The sequence below is a fragment of the Dryobates pubescens genome, chromosome 12, assembly GCF_014839835.1.
Source record: "Dryobates pubescens isolate bDryPub1 chromosome 12, bDryPub1.pri, whole genome shotgun sequence".
Taxonomy (NCBI): domain Eukaryota; kingdom Metazoa; phylum Chordata; class Aves; order Piciformes; family Picidae; genus Dryobates; species Dryobates pubescens.
The window spans coordinates 29,621,253-29,644,084 of NC_071623.1; the positions used below are offsets into that span (position 1 = coordinate 29,621,253).

Here is a 22,832-nt window from a genome sequence, read left to right on the forward strand (position 1 = left end):
AGAAAACTGTACTTGATTTTGAGATAAAGCAATGCTTTTAGAAACCAGAAACCAACCTAATCAATGCAATCTTATGCCTTTGCTTTGGTTTTTTGTCTGGTTGGTTGGTTGGTTCATTTTAATACTGTGAGAAAAATGGAAATGTATCCTTCCTGTAGTTTAGATCATTTTAATATCATCCAATGTATGACCAAGAGTATCTGAATAATCTATAACTAGTACTGGTTTCAAAAATAAATAAGTAAATATCTCATTATGCATGGGATGCAAACATTTTTGGTTTTAAATTGCTGTACTACAGTTTACCAGCTTTCTATTATACACTCATGTCAACACTTTATTAAAGAGTCAGCCTTTACTGAAATCCATCTATAAACACATAGGAAAAGTATCAATGCAAAAAAAATTGGTGAGATTGCATGTTTAAAATTAGTGTAGTTTCTATTCTCTCAGCAAACACCTAGGATTACTTTAAAGTTATCCTTTTTTATGTTTAGATCAATAGCTGGTTACATTAGTCACACATCAGGTCAGTTCTGAGAATTCATAGAGAAGCATGACTGACTCACAGATTATATCTGTGGGTGCAAGAGACTGTTCTGCAGCCAGGAATTGCCAGTGTTCAGGGATATACTCTCTCTCTGCTCCCATTACAGTGGGTAAACCTGGAACAGGTTTTCTGAAAATATGCCTGTAAAGTAATCCAAACAAAGGCAAGAACATAAGACCACTGCTGTTTGTACCCCACATCACTTTTCACGTGATCAACAAAGCTTTTATCTCACCTAACAGTGTACATGCATAGCCAACAAATAATTACCTCTTACATAGACCACAGCAGGCTTATTTTTAGTTTGTAGGCAGTAAAAGATTGATACATTTGTTTAAGCAGTATAAATACAGCCTTTGCACAGGAGCACGATCTCAGATTTCCTTAGTTTCTGGTTTTTAGTGATTTGTGCACTGAAAAGGTCTAACTGTTCATTTAGCTTGCAAGACTTCTAAGGAAATGCATTCCTTACTCAAGAGATGAAAAAAATCCTTTGTGGGAGGAGGGTAGGTTTGTCCAAAAGCAGAGACAGATGAGAAAGAGGAGAAAACATACATGCATCTACTTTATAAGCAAGTACACCTTTTGACTGCTGTGCTGTATCTTACAGTTCTAATCCTTAAATAAAGACTAGCATCTGAAAATTGTGCTCATTAACCCACTGGTATATTGAAAGTAAAGTTCCTCAAGTAAATGCTGCCTTTCAGAAATGAGGAAAGGAAAGCTACTACTCTTTGTAGCAACAACATGCAGTATCAGCTCTGCATCTTGAGATTGGTAGGCTCAAGGTGGAGAAGGTGATGTTACTTAAGATTATGTAAGAGCTTCCCACTGCTGAGAGAAGATAAGCTTTCCCTGCTTGCATGATGCCCCCTCTCCCTCCTCTTGTTTTGATGTTGGCACTTACTAGACTTGTACAGAATTGGCTTGTATTGGAAAATTGGCAAAAAATGAATCCAGGCTATAAATACATGTCTTGGAGCTAGCTAAGGAAAGCAAAGGACTGCATGGTGAGGATAATGTTCATGGAAGAGAAAGGACTGGGAAAGAGGAGGAGGATGATACTTCATTTGAAGTAGTGGTAATGTGGAAGATCAGCTTAATCATAAGATGTAGCATCACCCTCAAAGTGACAAATGCATTCTAAATAAATAGAGACAACAACAGATTCTTGGTTGAATAGCTTTGTGACCACTTCTTTGTGCTTTAATATATATATTCTCTTACTTTTTCTTTTTTTTCCCTGTAAAATCCATTTTTCATATAGCATGAACAGTTAGCTGTTCTTCAGTTTCAAAAGGAAAATCAGGACATTTTCATGAAAAACCTCTTTAGATATAAACCAGATATACACAAGGATTTAGAAAGATAATATATGTATGCATTCTTACTACTCTCAGCAGTTTGTAACTGATCAAGTGAAAGACAGTTTATATATGTTTCCTAAAATGTGGGAATTCCCCTCAAGCATTTTAGTCTTTTAAATGAGTTTATCATAAAGCACAAGATAATGTCATTACCATTCACTTTCAGCAAAGAAGTGACTTAGCTGTTGTCTACATTCATTTAATTTATCACTCCAAGCAGAGACAGCACCACACTGATTCCTAGTAGACACAGAGCAATTTCTACATACTAAGGAAGTGTTTTACCCTTAAGAAATTATGTGTGGGTTATTGTTAAAATTAAAAAAAAAAAAAGGTTTTGATGTTGATCTTTCAAGCAGCAGTCTTCATACAGGAAAGGAAGTCTTCTTCTGGGGGGACAGAGTAACTATTTGTTGTAAAGATCATTCCTTTACAGTCTCCTAACTTCAGTTAGAGAATGGGGAAGTGTCCCTTCTCTAGTGTCTCTAGGCTCTGAGAACCATCATGAAATAGGAACTAACTGGACAGTCTATGTTTAGGCACTACAGAGAACCAAGCACATTTAAGTTAGAGGGTAGTATTTCAACCTATGAATCCAAAGTCACAATTTCCCCATAACTTTTCCTTCTGGTGAAGCAGACCAATTCATAGACTCATCTCTTGTGCTAGACTAGGCTGGGAATTTTCAACTAGATTTTATTTTGTCTTCCAAAGTATGACTCAGTATCAAATTCAATTACAATTCTGGTGGAAAATAATAAAATGATTTGTGTTAAAGACTTACTGCCATGATGACAGCGTTTTAATTCATGTTCCATTCGAAGTTTGGGTTGGGTTTCACCACTGCTTTTGGTGAGATATAATAGCAAAGCTTAACAATGATAGATGTTCCTTTTATATGAAATGGGAGTTACTGTAGTTTTAAGATATACTTCTGGGCAAGTTTTCAAGAAGTGTCATGCGGCTCTAAGGCTCTCTGAAGACTTAAAGCTTTTATATGTTACTTTTTAACATGCAGTTAGTGCTTCGCTTTAGACAGTCTATCCTAGCCAAGAGTTATTTTCCCTAATTCTCTTGAGGGAGTTAATAGTTGTTGAGGAGAAGAAGATGAGTCATACCTGGTGGTGACAGATTTTATAGCTGTTCAAAATAAACAGTTAATTTATTTTAATCATCTTATCAAATTACACAGATCTTTTCTGAAGTCAGCAACGTGCACCTTGGGCAGATCAGGGAGGAAAATCAGGTAACTGATCTATGAGGTAGCTGCCCCTTTTCAAGAGCAAACCTTGAAATTTATCTCCTGGTATGTAGATGCCCCTTCTGGATTCTTCCTTTCTTTTCATTATCTTTCTTCAAAATATGTATCCTTTGTGGAAATTAAAAAGGGAAGAGTTAAATGGAACCTGAAATGAGCTTATACGAGAGATTACTCCATTGTAACAGAATGTATCAAACACGTTGATAAGAGAAACATATCTAATTTCACAAGCCACAGAAAGATTATCTTATCATAATTGTTTCAGTGACCTCACATTTTAACTTGCAGAGGAAATGCCTTCAGTATGCAACTTTTCAATAAGGAAAATGAGCAAAAATACTTAGACAAAACAATATTATTGAGGTTGCCAATGGATTTATTATTGCTAAGAAGTTATATGAACCTACATAAATCATGTATGGCTATGAGTCTTAGTTCAGAAACCTGTTCGTAAGAGAAAAGATAGCATCATGTCCAAATTCCTATATTGTGCAAAAGAATGCAAACAGAATTGTGTCTGCCTGTATAAATAAAAATGGAATAATAACCCTTTTAATATGAAATATTCAAGGTTAAAAGTTTTGACAAGAATTAAATTACAGTAAGATATTTTATCTTGGCTTATCCAAAGCTGTACTGTGATTTAGCTGAAGTCTACTTTTCAGCAAAACAAGCTCAGCTGTATGAAGGAGAACACGTTGTTGTGGCAGTGGGATTCAATTACTATTTATATTACAATTTCAACTTCTAGGTAATTAGGACAAATAGGTGAACACTGCAACTAGGCTCTCTGAAAATACTTGAGAATAATACTTCCTGTGGTACTGAAGAAACAGTAGAAAAAAAACATGCTCATTTTATCAGCTACTGCTGATAAACAGCAGGGAATAGATTTTAGCATAGAGATCTGATAGTCTGTTAAAATGTTTGCTAAATTCCATATTCTAGTCTTGCATTATTGCAAATGTAAAAGAATAACTTGTAACCAATAGCTAGTTTGCATGACTTGCATTTTCTGACTTTTTTCTTCAGGGGGTGAGAGGTGAATAATTTGGTTCAATCCCTCCTGACTTCTTCAAAGGTTATATGCAATTTCTTTTCCATGAAAATAACAAAAATAGCATTAAGAGTAGTATGTTTTCTCAAATGCCTGCTAACTTCATATTCCTACTTTGTCCCCTGGAAATTATTTTTCACACCTGTTTATGGCAGGTTTTATTCATAACAATTTGATTCACTGTCTTCTGGACTTTGTCTTGGCTTTCTCCATCACTAATGGAGTTAGGCCGCACCTCAAGTACTGTGTGCTGTTCTGGGCTCCTCAGCTTAGGAAAGATGTTGAGTTGCTGGAATGTGTCCAGAGAAGGGCAACAAAGCTGGTGAGGGGTTTGGAGCACAGCCCTGTGAGGAGAGGCTGAGGGAGCTGGGGTTGCTTAGCCTGGAGAAGAGGAGGCTCAAGGGAGATCTTATTGCTGCCTACAACTACCTGAAGGGAGGTTGTAACCAGGTGGGGGTTGGTCTCTTCTCCCAGGCAACCAGCACCAGAACAAGAGGACACAGTCTCAAGCTGCACCAGGTGAGGTTTAGGCTAGATGTTAGAAGTTCTTTCCAGAAAGGGTGATTGGCCATTGGAATGTGCTGCCCAGGGAGGTGGTGGAGTCCCCATCACCAGAGGTGTTTAAGAAGAGACTGGATGAGGCACTTAGTGCCATGGTTTAGTTGATTAGATGGTGTTGGATGATAGGTTGGACTTGATGATCTCGAAGGTCTTTTCCAACCTGGGTAATTCTATTCTATTCTATTCTAATAATTTCAATGTACATGACATAGCTTCTGACCAATCCTTGATGAATCCTGTCACAATTCCTATTAACAGCAGGTATCTTACTGCTGAAAGAGCTGTAGCTGTACTTTTTATTTGGTCTCAAAGAAACAAATTATCAACAAAGATTTCTTTTTAAACATTTGGAATTAAAAGCAGAAAAAATTCTACTGTATGGGATTGAAGTGCATATGACAGCAATTCTGCTGATCAGCTTTAATGAACCTGTCAGTCCATAATATTAAGCAGTTTGATTTAAGAGTCTTAAATATGATGTAGATCTACAATGTTAATAAGAAGCAAGAGTTTGGAAAATGTAATAAGTGACATTTTCCTATTAAAAATTCATCTATCATCTGCTATTTGCCTGGATTATGAAATGTGATTACTAATTATTTGTAGGGATTAAAAGAATTTAAATCCAAAATTTTCTGCTCTGTTTTAAGATAGTTCAGGATATCCTTATAAGAATCCAGAAGTTCTTAATGTTATTCAGCTCTCATTCTTTTTGTTTTGTTTTGTTTTGTTCTGTTCTGTTTTGTTCTGCTTTTTTGGCTCATCTTGATAATTTTTTAAGGAATACTTTGCTCAATTGTTTGATTCATCATTGTGATTTGACTTAGTACTACTCTGCTTAGTACTCCTCTGCTTAAGTCATGATTTACAAATCCAGGAATTTACAGTTCAGATGCTGTACCCTCCCTCTGCCACTCTTGCATCTATAATTCTGCTTCTGCAGAGGACACATCTCTGCATGTATCAGACACCCAGCACCAGTCATTGCTCCCTTCTTTTTGTCTCATTGGTGTTAGAAAAGGCTACATCACTCTTTCTCATGTTGCTTGTCAAAGATGTGACTATAAGATAAGATGTAACACTGAGACAAAAAAAAAGCACTTTTCTGCAAATATACTGATTGCTGATACATTCATAGAATCATGGAATCATAGAATCAACAAGGCTGGAAGAGACCTCAAAGATCCTCAAGTCCAACCTGTCACCACAGATCTCATGCCTACTAGACCATAGCACCAAGTTCCACGTCCAATCCCCTCTTGAACACCTCCAGAGACTGTGACTCCATCACCTCCCTGGGCAGCACAGTCCAATGGCTAACAACTCTTTCAGTGAAGAACTTTCTCCTCACCTTGAGCCTAAACTTCCCCTGGCCCAGCCTGAGACTGTGTCCTCTTGTTCTGGTGCTGGTTGCCTGGGAGAAGTCACCAACCCCTTCCTGGTTACAGTCTCCCTTCAGGTAGTTGTAGACAGCAAGCATCTGCAAGATTTTAGATATATAATCCTTGGTGATTTTATGTTAGGAAGTTTTAAGGCAAACACTGAGAATTTTTAATGTGTTATAAGCAAGCTCCTTGACTCAGGAGGTGTACATTTCATTTGAGCAATGTAGATTTACAGTCATTTTAAAATTCACAGATTGGTTTATCTGAGCCTATGCTGAATCACTAACTTACTTCCAGGTCATGTGACAGGAAAAGTAAATTGATTTACAGAGGGAGAAAAAAAGAAAGAAAGAAAGAAATGTTATTCAGTACTCTATGTCAGGACTACTGTAACTAAATGATCAGCATTATATTACCATTGCAAACCACCAAAGAACAGTGGTGGATGACAATCAAGTACATCAGAATTTCAGCCAATTTTCTTTGAAACACAGATCACTTGAAAGGATCTCCACCTACAACTCCCAGGTGGCCTGCTGAGTATTTCAACAACGCGAATCAGCTGTAATATTTCTTCCAGAAGATACTGGGAAAGATTTCTAGTGTCTGTTTGTTTTGTGAGGATTCAAGTCCTGTAAACACTCAGGGTAATTTCTCAAGTAAATTGCACACAAATTCAGATTCTTCAGAATGGACTGGTGTTTCTTTTTAAATATAACCAAAATAACACATCTAGAACACATCTTCACTCTTTGATGCCACTGACATATCTCCACACATTACCACAATATTTTGGATTTTGAGGATATTAACCCTTTTTATCTACACATTTTTGTGGCTTTACACTGTGGGCTCATTTACCTTAAATCTGACATTTTAATAGACATGCCCCTTACAAAGAGCTACTCTATATATTTTTTCTTTGGAAAATGATAAAAGCTTCATTTTTTTTTTTATGTCACTTTGTGCTGGAATTATGAAAAAGATATGTTCTTTAGAAAATCTTGCAGCAGGTAACGTGGCAGTGAGATTTAATTACTGTTTATATTGCAGAAGTCCATAGACACACAGTCCTGGTTATGGGATCTCATTGTAGCAGATGCTATTGAAACCCAATTCTTTCTTTATTCTCAAGATAAGTACCCTCTGGGCAATGGCAGTGCAAAATACCCTATTCTTTTCTGGGTTGTCCTAGAAGGCTGAACTATTGCTGATTGTCTGCGTAAGATAAGCTTACAGCATGTCTCTTCTATCTACAGAACGCTGTCTCTAAAATAATTTAAGCTGGGAATCAGGTAATAACTTTTGCACACCATCATCATGGGCAAGATCTGAACCCATGGCTTAGATTGAAACATGCTAAATTCCACCATCATTCCACAATATTTCAAGCTGTAAAATCAGAAGGAAAACAAACAAAGTCACCAAACCCAAACCAAACACAACAACAAAAAAATAAGAAAAAGCGATTTTTCTGTTGTGTTGGTATTGTGCTTTAAGCTTGAAAGAGTCATCCTTGGTGTGGCAACACATTTTGAAGTAATTCCTATTTTGTGTTTCAGTTCAGAAACCAAAGTTGAGTTATTGGCTCTGACTTTGTGTTTCAAGTTGGTTCCTTTACTTGTCCAGTTTTATGGTTTTTAAAGGGACCATGTACTGGCACAGCTGCTCCCACTGTAATAGAAAATGTAGCATAGAGCAAAAACATTCCCACATATTCTCCTGTAAAATGTGGTGATTTTGTATACATTCCAAGCAATCAAATCCTACAATAGCTCCAAGTGCAAAATATTCAAAATACAATAGCTCCTCTAGTGATTATAGAGCACACTTGGTGTTTCCAGGCGTACTTATTTGTTTGTCTGTTTGATTAAATGCATACTTTTTAAGGAGAAGCCTTGCTCTGAGGTTTCACTATTTTCCTCTTGTATGTTTCTTTTCATTTTACTTTTTAAATTTACATTAGTCTGAACCCTTCTTTTAGTCTGCTATGCAGGAGAAAGGCATTAGCCTGAACTCTGCTGTGGGAACTCTCTGTGTTTCAGCTGCCTTTAACAGGACCACATTTTTAAAAATAAGTCATGTACTCATATAAAAATGTAGATAGAAAACTAAATTACATCAGCAGTGAAAAAATCATATGACTGAAACATCAATTCTAATCTAAAAGCATTTCTTGAGACAGTGCAAACTGTAATTCTATTGCTGAAGTGAGGCAAAGCTGTTCCGGGACAAAAATAATATAGAAGTCTGACAAATATTGCTAATAATCCCCTGATATGTATAACTGATGAGAAGAGTGTTGACAGCACCATATTGCAAAAAAAGAATCATAGCCTGATGGGAACATTACATCCCACTGGAAGAAACATGCAGGAGCCTCTAATCCTGTTAGGGTTGCCACCATAGTGATGGACCAGATTCTCGGGAGCTGACATCTTCATAAATCAGCAGCTCTGTGATACCACATCAGGTCCTAGGTTTGACTAATATATGATTAAAATTGAGGACTGTAGTACAGCAGAAGTCATGCTCAGCAATTACCAGTCTGTGCCACTGACACTTTGGAGGCCAGACATAACAAAGGGGACTCAGTAAGTCTGGCTTCTGCTGTAAAACAGTAACTATACAATCCAGCCATTTCAGATGAAAAAAACCCAACACTGCATGTGTCTATTATAATTTTCAACTGAATTGGCTTGTGAAGGACATAGCACAACTTGTTTCATTCATTATTAAATACTTCCTATTGTAAAGAATACTTGCTCACCTGCAAACAGGTATCTACATAATGGTCAGATGGAGCTCCTTGTATGAATTTCTGCCTCATTAACAACTTAGGTACATATACATATTTACTTATTTCCATTTTAAAAGCTGTAATTAAAGTGTAAATATCATTGGCTAATGTAGTTGGCTGACGATAGGCACTCGTCACGGCAAATGTGACATGTGTCATTTAGCAATAGAGCACAATGTGTTATTTATAATTATGTAGGAATATGGTGTAAGACTTATTTGTGTGCTGTTGTGTACCATTGTAAATGTTGTGTTGCTGTACAGCTTGATTTTCTGATCTTTGGAAGTCAAGGTGCAGCAGCTATACTTATCTTTGTATGAATCCATTTGCTCTCACTAGGAGGAAATGCACCCTTTTCTAGTGAGAATTTCGCCTTTGCATCTCTTGAGTAGGTGGGGTAAGATATTATCCTCTTCCAGGTCTTCACTTTAAATGCTCATTCTTTTTTTTTTTTTGGTGAATGATATAATGACTCTGTTGTAGTTTGAGCTGGGTGCCCCCCTGGTGCATTCACTTCCTGTGTCCAGAAGTCCAGCCCAGGGGGATGGACACAGGAAATTGTGTATTCCCTACCATAATTCTTTGCACCACTATAAGATCCAGTGCGGAGTCTGGCACTTCCTCTTTCCTTCCCTCTCCGAGACTTGGTAACTGGGGGAGAGATCTCCCGGCCATGGGCCTGACTGGGCCCAAGGCCACAGGGGGATGGGCAGTCTCAGGCCTGGCCAGCTGAGACTAGCCCAGCAGAGGGAGGGGGAAGAAGGAGCCCTGGGGGTTTTGCATGCACCCTCAGGTGGGGATGGGACCTTTCTTTGTCACTGTGCTTTGGGTTTTGTGTAACATTCACTGCTTTCTATTTAAACTTTCATCACTTTTGCAATCCGTTTGTCTGAGTCGTTATTTCTGCCTGTGGTGGGGAGGGGATCTGCCCCAACCCATTACAGACTCCCTTATGCCCTTGGAAATTTCAGATGTCTTTTAAAATAAATGCATCACTTAAGGAATGGTTTTAGGCTTTGTATGGAAGTTATGACAAGAGTGCATTTTGCTTAGGTTCTGATAAAAAGTACTGTCTGTATAGTGCACTACATTATCAAAAGGAATAAGGAAAATTACTCTTGGAGTCTTATTTTATTTGCAGTTAACAGAATATGGTTTTTGATGTCCTTATTTATGTAGATTAGCACTTTATTCCATAATGGGTGCTTTCATCTGATTAACTAGACTTTGCCTACATTAGACAAAGAAATGTGTGACTTACACAGTGTACTGGGTATAAGAGAGGGAACAGAAATTTGTGATATAGCAGACAGGAACACTTGCAACCCTTTCAAATGGGTTGGCAACTAGTGACAGGATAAGAAGAAATGGCCTCCAGTTGTTGCAGGTTTTGGTTGGATATTAGGAATAAATTTTTTCGCAGAAAGGGTTAGCAAGCATTAGAACAGAGTGGCCAGGGAGCTGGGGGAGTCACCATCCCTGGATGTATTTAAAAGATGCATGGATGCGGTGCTTAGGGCCATGGTTTAATGGTTGTGGTTTAGCAGTAGTCACAGAATTGTGAGCTCTAGGTGAGCAGTTGGTCTCTTCCAGCCTCAACAATTCTATTATTATGCTATGAGATATTCAGACATACTGATATGATGAAAATATCAGAGCATAAGAGGAAATTCCTGACATGGAGAAGGCTAACTAGACATAGTCTCTGGAATGACTGGAAGGGATGAAGTGCTCCCTATTGCAAATAATGAACTCCTGCTACAGTCTGCAACGTGGAGACAGATATAAGCTTGATGTGCAGCTTATTGCACTTGGTAGAAAGGATATTAATTTTAGACACTGCAGTTGCAAAAGGAATCATTTTCAATCACAAGAGCTCTTCTAGTCCTGTACTAGTCACTGTTCAGGAGTTGCTCAACAAAGGCTCCTAGTATTGCAACAGGAATGGCTTAAATTTGAGGAAAGCCAAGCAATTCTTTTGTTTGCAGCTTGTGCAAGCAGTTTTATATACTAACAGAAGTGAGATCTACAGAACACTTTCGTAGATAATTCTCTACTAAGAAACCTTGGTGTTTGGTGTCAATACATTTACACAGTCAGAACTTTGACAGTGCTGCCAGTCATAGAATCATGGAATCTTTCAAAAAACATTGTCCAGAAGAAACCTCTGCAGATCATCTAGTCCAATTCAAAGCAGGCAAGCAGGCTCACCTACAATGCCTATGATAGTGTCCCATTAGATTTTGAGTGTCTCCAGTGACAGTGATTCCACAGCCCCCTTGGTGCCTGTTTGACTGCCCTCATGATAAAAAAACCCAAACATTTCCTGGCACCTAACAAGAGCCCTCCCACATTGCACCTGGTGTCTGTTGCTTCTTGTTCCATATCTTTGCACCTCTGAAAATAATACTGCTCTACCTGCTCTATGCAAGTCTGTGCAAGTCTATGCAAGTCTGTGCAAGTCTATGCAAGTCTGTGCAAGTCTATACAAATCTATACAACTCAACATGAGCTGGCAATGTGTTCTTGCAGCCTGGAAGGCCAACCATATCCTGGGCTGCATCAAAAGAATTATGACCAGCAGGATAAGAGAAGTGATTCTGCCCCTCTGGAGCACTGTCCCAATTCTGGGGCCTCCAACACAAGAAGGACAGCAAACTGTTGGGAAAGGTTCAGAGGAGGGCCATGGAGATGATCAGAGCTCTAGAGAACCTCCCATGTGAGGACAAGCTGGAACAGTTGGGACTGTTCAGCTGGGGGAAGAGAAGGAATTTTTAATGTTGAAGCAGAAGGTTACCCTCTGGGCAGGAAGTAAGAGACACCTGTGAGACAGAGAAAGAAACAAGTGCTTTTGGAACACATCTTTTTTCTTTTCTTCTTTTCTTTTTTTTCTTAATCTACAAAAGTGGTTCTAAGAAAGTAGGTTGGGCGTAGCCAAGGACAGTACTACAAACAATTTTATGGGGCCTTTGAGTGAGAGATACAGCCACTGTGCTTACACTTCTTCTAGCAACATGTCTTCCTTTCCTGGACTGAGTTCCTGATTCACATCTCAAATGTCCAATCTTCCTGTGGAAGGCCCTATTGATTGCAATAGGAATAATAATCACACTTCATCATTTATAAAGATTCAAAGCCATAAATTCTGTTCTCCCATCATGCATTCAATTACATCAGAACCTGATGATCTGGAGCAGAACAGCACAGAGGAAGACATGAGTATGTTTTCTGGGAAAGTCCAAGCTCAAGGTGGTATTTTCACACACACACACACCCACCCCCTTTTCTTCTTTTTTGAGGCTGCATAACACTACATGCTCTGAATTATCCTTGGATCTGCATTTTGCTCTGCTTCAGAGTCCAGACTAGTTTCCTAATTTCACTGCTTAGCTACCTACATTTAAATTGCATGGCCATCACACTATGTGTATGGAGTTTTGGATATTAAATACCTCTCATCACTTTCAGCATGAGTGGCTCCAGTATCCAGAATAAATTCTATATGATCCAACTCAAGCTCTCCTCTTTGAGAAGATAACAAGAGGGTTTTATGGCAACCAGGAAATAAGAGTGTATTGTATAAATTTGAAACACCAGGAATGGTAACATTGGTTTAGAAGAAAAATGTTCACCTGAAAAGAGGGCTAGTCTTAAAAAACCCTCATACTTTAAACACTGAATCTGAACTTTTGTGTACTAAATATATATTTTAATACAAATATTTATCTAGGAATCAAAGATGTGAAATGAATATATGTTTGATCTCACTGCTTAAGGGAGGTTGTAGCCAGGTGGGGGTCGGTCTCTTCTCTCCAGCAAGAAATTCTTCACAGAAAGAGTGACTGGCCATTGGAATGTGCTGCCCAGGGAGGTGGTGGAGTCACAGTCACTGGAGGTGTTTAGGAAGAGACTGGATGGCATGCTTGTTGCCATGATTTAGTTGATTAGATGGTGTTGGGTGATAGGTTGGACTCAATAGTCTCAAAGGTCTTTTCCAACCTGGTTAATTCTATTCTATTCTATTCTATTCTATTCTATTCTACTCTACTCTACTCTACTCTACTCTACTCCTATTCTATTCTATTCCCAAATTAACCCTGCCTCATTTGATGACTGACCATAATATGAATCTGGGTGACCTTACTGTGCCTTTTCCCTATTCTGAAGTTCCACTTAAACAGTACTCCTTGAACTGAATCTTTATGTGCACCAATACTGATAGGTCTTTTCCTCATCCTGCTCACACAAGTATTTCATCAGGTGGCATATATAGACAGGCAAATAGTTGGCACATTCAGTTCCTCTGTATAGACTTTGCTAATCAAGCAAAGAGCACCTGTCTTGTCTGTTGTGCTCATAGGAGGTTGCTGAAAGACTGTGGAAAAAAGCATAGTAATTTTTATTCCAGTATCTGGCTTACATCTTGCAATGGAAGCAGACACTGTTCCAAGCAAAGTCTGCTCACGGGCCTGTGACTGATCTGTGACATGTCCTGTGCTTGTAAGCCGTAACATATGTTGAACCTAAGCTACAACACTCCAGCAAATCTCTAGATTTCATTTTGGGGGTATTTTTCGAACCTTTTTTGTTTTGGTTTGGTTTTTTGTTTGCTTTGTTTTGTTTTGTTTGTATATTAGCCAAACTTACCCAAGCTTTCTGACTTTGGTTAAACAGCATCGATACAAAAGCCAGTTAGCCAACACTCTCAGATTCTGCTAGCCACTTTGGAGGACTGTTCATTCTTCTCAAATTAAAAAGTAATTTAAATACATACAGACAGAGCTCATGCTTACAAACACTTGATTAAAATTGGCCAAAAGGTTCCAAAATTTTGCAGTGTCTTTAGTAGTGGAAAAGCAGTATTCTGTAGAAGTGAGTGAATAAAACAGTAATCCATTTACTTCACTGAGAACATTTATGTGAGTCATTTATACTCTTTTACGGGTACCTCTCTACCTCAGGCTTTTAAAGATTGTACATATCTACAAAATCTTGTGGTCTGTATCATCTAGTATTAAATTTATCTTAAATATATCTGAAAAGCAGCAAAAATTAAAAGTATGGTGTATAGTTACTTCCAATTTAAAAATGTAATAAACAAGTCAGCATTTTCACTAACACTGTGTCCTTGAGATGCCCACCATGATGGGGTATATTCTTTAATATTTCATCTCTTGTTAGACATGCTGCCACCAGGCAGGTGATTTATGATTTTATCATTTTGCCAGTTTACAAACACACTGACAAAAAATACCATTTTGATCACCTTACCCTAATTAGCCTTAATTATAGCCTTCCTCACAGGGTAGTCTTTAGATGTATTAATACATATTTATCTTCTAGGCGTATTATGAGTATAGGAGGACATCATTCTGCGATTTGCATAAAGAAACTTTGGAGTTGTCATCTGGCTTTGTGTGGAATATCAATAATATGCTTAGATACTTAAAAAAACAACACTTTGCGTTGTCACTTTTGTCAACAGTAAAGTATTTGTCACTAATTACACACAAGAACTGAGTAAGAAATAACTTGCAGACTGTTTATCTGAGTATGTGTGGGAAAGGTAAATTTTGCAGACATACTGTTCAGACTCTTTACATGAAGACCTTACTAAATGAATAAATCTCTAGCATATGCAAATTAGGTGGAAGAAAACCAAACCAACCAACCAACAAAGAAAACAACAGGAAAAAGACTTGATGATGTTATTTAGGACCAGTAAATTAACATGGGAGAAGGTAAGTCCTTTCTGTTTAAAATAGCTCTACCCATCATCTTAGAGCACCAAAGCATGACTCCTCCCTCTCTACTCTGCCCTGTAGTGAGACCACATCTGGAGTACTGTGTCCAGTTCTGGGCTCCCCAGTTCTAAAGGGACAGAATATTAGAGTGTCCAATGGAGGGCTACAAGGATGATCAAGTGTCTGGAACACCCACCTTATGAGGAAAGGCTGAGAGACCTGGGGCTGTTTAGCCTGTATGAGAAGACTGAGAGGGGATCTTACTAATGTTTGCAAACACCTTAAGGATGAGTGTCAAGAAGAAGGGGACAGACTCTTCACTGGTGCCCAGTGACAGGACAAGGAGTAATAGACACAAACTGTAAGACAGAAAGCTCCACCTCAAAGTGAGGAAAAACTTTACTGTAAGGGTGATGGAGCACTGGCACAGGCTGCCCAGGGAGGTTGTGGAGCCTCTTTCTCTACAGACTTTCAAGATCAGTCTGGATGCATTCCTGGGCAGCCTGCCCTATGTGCTCATGCTTTTGGCTGTGAGGTTGCACACGATGTTCCTCGGCGGTCCCTTCTCACCCCGAGCTCACTCAATATGCTACCAGGTTTCATTGGCCAAGTTTGGTACAATAGTACTCGTTTCGGGTTCGCTGCCGAAAACAAAATAAAAGAGCTTAACATCTCCCGAAGCAGTTTCGCGGACTCCAGTAGCTCCTGGACTCCAGCCACCCTTGTCACGGCACCTGACCTTTCCAGGCTGCCGGCCGCACCGAACGACTGCTGGGACCTGCCGCCGCCCGGCGAGAAAGGGTGGGTGGCGCCGAAGGGCCGCCCCCGCCTGCGCTCAACAAAAGGCAGCGCTGGGCGCGAGGGAGCGGTTGTTGCTGGCTGCCTGCCAGTAGGGGGAGCTCCAGCTTCACCGTGCGGCGCTGCCGTGCGGCGGCACGCGGTCGCCAAGGCCGGGCCAACAGCCACTCGGGGCTAGCGCCCGCCCAGCCCTCGGTGTGTCTCTGCCTGCTCACTCCCTGCCCTCCTCCGACACCGATCACTTTGAAATTCCGTTTCGGTTCACGCTGCTCCTTCCTTCGGGTCCATGGCTTTTTATTTTTTTTTTTTTTTTCCCTTCCTTTTTTCTCCCCCCCCCCCCCCCCCTCCCCCTTTCCCCCTCTGTGGCTCTTTGAGGTTTATTCTGCCGTTTTAGAGCCTCTGTCGGGCGTGTAGGCAGAGGGGGCTGATCTCCCTTTGGGGGTGCCGCTGCCCATTCTCTCATCTTTCTCACCGCCTTCTCTGCATGTCTCCGGGGGGCGTAGTCGCTTCCGCGAAACTTCCCCGCTGGCGGGATCTGCCCGGCAGCCGAGGGGCCGGGGGGATGGCAGGGAAGGGCGCTGGAGTCGCGGGTCGGGAGGTTGCTGGTTTTCGGCTGAGCAAGCCCGCCAGTCCCGCAGACTTTGCAGGTCATGCTTAATCCGTTTTATTTTATTTGCCACCTTTTCTTCCTTTTCCACAGAGCAGATCAGAAAAAAAATCTTTGGGGGAAATCCTTTCAAGGGTCTCACTCCCAAGCGTGTGTGTATGTGCAGACAGGGAATGAATAATTAGAGAACAGTTCCATGAAATCACTTACCGAAAAATTAGCTGCCCATTAAATGGGAAACGGTGAGGAGCAATCATATAAATTCTACCTATACCCAACTGTAGAGGAGAGGCAGGGGGTAGGTGACGTGGGAAGGCATTGCCTGCAGCGAGCCTGATTTCCAGTTATGTGGCTGCCTTCTTGTATCGCACTCATCTCCCTACCCCGGGAGGAGAAGGATGCGTGGGTGTGGAGCGCAGTGGTTTAGTCCACACCCCGCAGCCTCCCTTCTCTAGGCAGCCTCTCGAGCCGCGCTCATTCTCCTCCCTCTCCTTGCCAGCCGGTGTGTCCGCAGCGGCAGGAGGCGGAGGCGGCGGGAGGGGAGAGAGGAGGAGAGCGGAGCGGAGCGGCTTGGCGTGGAGCGGAGCAGCGGACGCCGGGCTGCTGGGGCCGCCCGGGAGAGCTGCGGCGGCAGGAGGCCCCCGCACCCCCTGCCACACGCACGCCGCCGCCGCCACAACTGCACGGCAGCAGCCGGCAGCAGCTCCCGCCCGCCGCGGCACATTGCTGGAGTTACTGCCAGTTTCCGCCTTTTTTTTTTTTTCTTTTCTCCTCCTCCAGTGAGGAGGGAAGTGTAAGGGACAGACTTTAATTTTGAGGGGATGCTGAGAAAGTCGTTCCCCTCCTGTAGCACGTTAGTTAGGCGTTCCTATTATGGAAGTTAAGTGAGAAACTGCGGCTTGAACTGATTTGGGAGAGAAAGGGAGAGAAGGAGGTAGGGGGAGGGCGAGAGGAGAGCAAAATAACCAAACCAAGCCAATGGTTTTCCTGCAAAGTGCCGGGAAGTTTGTGGAGCACTTTCAAGGATTCCGGTCCTTTCTCAGAGCCTCTCCTTGTCTTCCGAAGAAAGAGCTTGCTTTTGGATTGCCATGGATCCTAAAGAGAATCTTAGACACACTTGAATAATTCCTCTGCTTGGGCTGGATTGATGAGAATTTAGGAAGGAGCGCGTGTGCAAAGCAGAAGCCTTCGGAGCTCGCTCGCTGCTCTAATCTGTATGGATCTAAAAGTGTCGCATTCAAGACCTTTCCATTTGCAGTTTTTGATTTCAGGACTTCTCATTCCGCTTTAAGTAGCTGCTAGGTAACGGAAAACTTTTGAACCTACCTCTTACTGGCATTGGATATTTTTTCCTTTTTTTTTTTCTTTTTCTTTTTTTCCCCCCTTATATATCTCTGTGGAATTGGTCTCGCAAGCGATCGGGTTTGCTTTTAATATGTCAAAATGGGTCTGCTGACGCCACTCCTGCTCTTTGGATTTGCATTTTTTCAAGTCTATGGTAAGTTCGCATATTTTAAATATGCCATTTCTGTGCAGAAATCTCCTTCATCTGAATCTGATTTGGAACAGCACATGGATGGCATTATAAACGTTAGCATTACAGAGCCTGAAGTTTGTTTCTGATATAAAAATGTATTTCGGGGCGGGGAGGGTGGGGGGTTGGGGGATACAGGAATAGTATGTTTCTAATAAGTAGTCGTTCCCGTCTGGTAACTTAATGGAAAGCTAGCTTATGAATGGAAATATGTCAGCTCGAGGTAGCAGGGAAAGCGTAAAAACTATTGTGATAAGTCTTTATTTCAAATGCTGGGAGAGCAGTAAAGAGAGGGTAAGAGCTGTTGCAGCTGATAGTACTTTGCCTCCTTCTATTGTTAAACTTTCCACCGGGAGAGCCAGCTGATGAAATAAATGGCTTAGCTCTGCCGCGGCCCCAGGTGAGGCGAGCTGGGAATCACCAGAGTCCCTGAACGCCTCCTTCCTTCGGCACTGAGGAGCGCGGGCAGCACAGCACCACCCCCGCCGGGCCGGGCAGGTGCGGGACGGCAGGGCCACGCCGGGACTCCGCTCGAGGGTGGGTGGGGCAGGAGGGTCTTTCCGTCATCTTCCCCCTCAGCCCCTCACGACAGGCTTTCCGGGGGAGTGTTGTGAAGCGTAACAACGTTCGGGGGAAAGGATTCCCCCTACTCCCCAGCACTCCACCCTTTGGGTCTGCTCTCACCACCTCTTGTGGTTTTCAAGTTGAAGTAATGGATGGGGAGCTATAAATTAGCATCTTGAGGAAGTACGCTTTAGGAGGGCGAGAACTTCAGTGCAAGGGTAAATTGTCTTTCAAAGTAGGGGTTGGCGCTGTGCTGCAGTATAGATGTTAGATGCATTACAGTAGCTCAAGCATGCAACTGGGAAGCAAGCATCTGTAGCGGCTTACAGTTCTGCATGAGTGTGTTCTGGAACCAAATGCTCGGCAGTCCTCCTAGTATTTAGTATTTACACATCTAAGCTCTCTTTTAACTATTAGGTGAACTTAATATCTGGGACCCTGCATGGTTTTACCTGTATGTTAGAGCAAACTTTGAACCAGGAAGCTACTGCTTACAGCATTTACTGTGTCAGTCCTGAAGCCAGGACTCTAGGTTTATTGTTTGCAGACACAGTCTTCTTTGGATACTTCATCTCTGCCTCTCATCTTCCCGCACCTCCCAGCAAGGAAGGAGGAAAAATAAATTATAAGAGGGAGACATTCAAGTACAGCTTAATGTTGGTTGCTTTAATATGCTATGCAGTTTAATGATCAGTTTGGTCTATAGATAAGAAAATTTCTTTGTAATGTAAAATTTCTATGTACATGCTAAACAGTAGGAAGTTTTCACTATGAAAGGATTTAGTAGAACATTTGCTTCTGTCAGCATGGTAATAGGTTTGTGGGGATTTCCTTTTTCCTCTTAGCTTTATTTTTCCATCTATAATGTATTTTGATCTTTAAGACCACCAGTATATCTTTGTATACAAATTGAAAACATCAGACTGTAGAGTTGTAGTTATTAGTAATTGGTTTTTTAAATGTACAGAGCTAGAAAGAATACAATTTAAGTGCTCAGTGGAAGTGACAGAGTGAATCAGAGGGGCTTGGTGTTACAGAAGGTAATTAATGTACCAGGCTGTTTGGAGATATATGAAACAAGTGCAATTAACCAGCTTGCTTAAACAACAGGAGCAAGACATAATTTATTCTGGTTTTGTCATGGGGAACACAAGTAGAACCTTTGTTCTGGTTTAGGCTTACAGGATGAGGGTGGTGGGTGTGTGTGCAGGTGAAGCACATAGCTAATTTAGAGCAGGACCATTAGGAAAAAATGCCAAGAAGCTGCCCAGAATAGCTGGGATCCTCCCTTTTTTGTGGGAAGATAACTACAGAGACTGTCAAGTTTCCCTAGATTAGCAACTCTTTCATAGAAATAAATAGAAAGCCTTGTGGATAGTACATCATGACCAAGTAGCTTTGAAGAAATACTGGCATGCAAGCTTGGCACTCAGTACTTTTCTCTCTTTAGAAGCATAGTGGTTATGATTGCACAGGGTGACATATACCACCAGTTGCTTTGAAAAGATATACATCAAAAGATACAGTGCTATATAGAACACTAGCTGTAATGCTTGAATTTGAGGGAGGAAGGCAATCTTCAATAGACCACTTATTAAGTAGGTCTGTGGTTTGTTTTCTTGTTTTAAAGTTTCTTGTCCGTGTAGTTCTGTTGTAGCAGGTTTTGGTTTCAGGTTGGTTGTTTTTTGTAAAAGCGAAAGTTGTTTAGTTGTGCTTTGGTTGGTTTGGTTTTGGTTTTTTGTTGTTGTTAATTGTTTTTTTGTTGGGTGTTGGGTTTTTGGGGGGGGAGGGGTGGTGGTGTTAGTTTTGGTTAGTTGGGGTTGTTTTCACCTCTGCTGGCATCAGATTCAGACAGAGACACTGTAGCATTTGAGGCACGTCAGCTGTTCTTCTCCTTGTGACATTAGCTTTGATTAGCACTTCAAAAGTGGCATTATTGCAGTGCATAATGGTGTACATTAAAATGATAATTGTTTTGTGTGAGAGTTTTGGGTGTTTTGTTCGGGTTTTGTTTTGGTTGGGTTTTTTTGGTGTGTGTGACCTTTTTTCCCCTCTGTCCATCCTTTTAGGAAACATGAACATTGCAAAGCTCAATGACAATGGAAGAAAAGATGTTATGTATACATTTTACATATTCTTGCAGTCTATTCCTTTTGCTATCAATTTTGGTTGCTCTTCATGGGAAAAAAACCAAAGTCACACACATGAAATACCCCTTCCAATCCACAAAACAGCCTGCTAGGTGGAGTCTCTACCATGTAGTAAAACAATAGCTACTGTAGTTGAAACATCTGATTACTTTTTTAATGTCGTGTTCCATTGTTTTTTCTTTCATCTTTATTTATTTACTTACTTATTATTACCTTTCATCCAATAATTATTAAAGCTTGGTGGAAGAAATAATAGCAGAAAAGTTCCTAAGTTCTGTGAACACAGGTGTGTGGCTGTTACCACAGGCACTAGATTTTAGTGGGCCAAACTCTGCCCTGATAGGACTTGTGCAGCTTTCAATAAAAATTATAACTTTTTTATGTCAGGGCTGGCCTTTGACCATTGCCACTTGAAAACTGCAATGATGATGCTAAAGATTGTATGAGAATATATCCATAAAAGCAACATTTTATCTCTGTATTAGTCTATTTCAAAAGCACTCATTTTCCCAATTAAAAGTATGTACCTGAAATGGTGAGGTGCTCAAGCATTGTTTTTTGTTGTGTTGTTTTCCTTTGTTTAATTAAGTATTCACATCTATGGCCTTGTGCAGGTCTCCATTGCCTCTCAGAGAACATGGCTTACATACAAAGCTGCAGTATATTCTTCCTGGGAGTATTTAAGCTGACAGGGTCTTGATCTCTCATGTGAGTTTTGCTGTTGATGGATAACCTTTGCTTCTGTGGAATGTGTGCATTAAGAGCGAAATACTCAAATGGAGAGTTTGCATTTTTGTGTTCTTTAGCTGCTTCTTCCACAGGACCTGTTTCTGCAGAGCATTTACATGTGTTTCCATCTTTCATCCAGATTTTTGCTGAGATTGGTAAGAATGTAAATGTGCTCCAAGTTTGTCATCTGCTTTAAAACTTTGCCGAGCAAGGATAAAGTTAAGTCCATGGTGAAATACTTTGCTAAATTAGTCCTCACATTTTGCTTTCTTTGTTTCCTGCCTCATAAACTGTTGTTGCAACAGCATACATTTCTCTGTAGAAGGCAGGCAATGAGGAAATCCTGTCACTGCACTTCCAGAAGTGGATATGGTTGGAAAATAAGAATTCAAGTAATTTTTGGTCCTTTGCTAATTTGGGGTTCTGCAAAAGGTCTGATACACTCCAATTCTTTCTGAAAAGTTAGAATAGGGGTTTTAAAACTTTGTTGTGAGTTGCCTTTGCTAAAATAATCTTTATTAGGAAGTTTCTGAAACTATGAAATTGATCTTGCTCAAAGAAAATAAGTTTTAGCAATACATGCTAAATGTATGTAATCTTAAAAGTAGATGGAAGAATACAAGGATGCATGAAAAGCATTAAGGAGGTGTGCCAAAGAGTTCAGGGAAGTGGAGGATTTGGCTAAGTCTTACCAGTCAACGCTGTTTCTGGCAGTTGCTTTTCTATAGCAATGCTATGCAGGCTCATAGGATTAAATTTAAGGCATGCTCTGTCCGCTGATGAGCCATTTAGTGGAAATTACTCAAGAGTACGCATGGGTTTTTAGCCATTTGCTACCCTTGAATTGTTATTCAAATATTGATCTCTGCTAAATAGATTGCTAACGGGTTCTTCTGTAAATTCTGTTTCAGCCAGGAACAGTGCTGTCAGGTTTTATCTGTTACCTCAGCTGGCATGGCAGAGGTTGCTCTTCCTGTGGCTGCCATCTGGTTCACCACCTCTCATACTAACCTTGTGGAGGATCCTTAGTAATCATATTGACGCTATTTCTTGCCAGGAGGCTAGGTTACTGGTACGCTTTTCTGCGCTTCTATAGAAGTCTCTTTATGTGCAGAAGAAAGCAGGTATTTGCTCTTGCCAAATGAATACATGTGTTGGGTTTTGGTTCTGATGAACAGGCATTTCTTACTGTAACTGGTGAATTTTTACAGAACATTTATTGTTACCCAAGCTTTCTCACACTGAAATTTTTACAGGACATGTGCCTTGTATATTAAAAAAGAATTCCTTTAGAGTTTGGTACATGAAGGGTACAGAATCTGATCTTAAATCACTGCTTCAGAGATAATACTGAGGGTGCCTTTTATGTAGGACTAGTAATGTGGGCTGTTAGTTATGAGATCTTTGAATGTGAAGTGATAGAAATATTTGTGGATGGAGATTTTAGTCTTGCTGTTTTTGCTGTCATACCTGGCTTCTGCGAAGCAATGCAGACTGTGGACTCTCTGCCCATGAAGTTGTGTCCAGAAATAAGATAGAGTTGTCAGTGTTGTCCTCACCTCAAATCCTTTTCTTAACAAAATAGCTGTAAACCACCTTCTTATTGTTGTAGGGGATAAATAAACAATGCCTGCTTAATTTGGGAACCAATTCTGCACCACTGAAATCTGTAACAGTTTTGCTATTGAGTCTTTTGTGTGGAAGACCTTGAAAGCAGGTGATGAT

The 22,832-nt window shown here is 40.6% G+C and overlaps 1 protein-coding gene across 11 annotated transcripts in view; it reads left to right on the forward strand.

Moving 5' to 3' along the window:
• Positions 1–22,832, forward strand: part of ROBO2 (roundabout guidance receptor 2) — a 930,309-nt gene that overhangs the window by 443,399 nt on the left and 464,078 nt on the right. Inside the window, exon 1 of one of the 11 annotated variants that reach the window (XM_054165757.1) lies at positions 17,490–17,628. The exons of the other annotated variants lie outside the window; for them this stretch is intronic. Within the exon in view, the coding sequence (XP_054021732.1) occupies positions 17,574–17,628 (55 nt within the window). The 5' untranslated portion in view covers positions 17,490–17,573. Of the gene's footprint in view, positions 1–17,489; positions 17,629–22,832 lie in introns of those variants that run through there. 11 annotated transcript variants of the gene reach the window in all.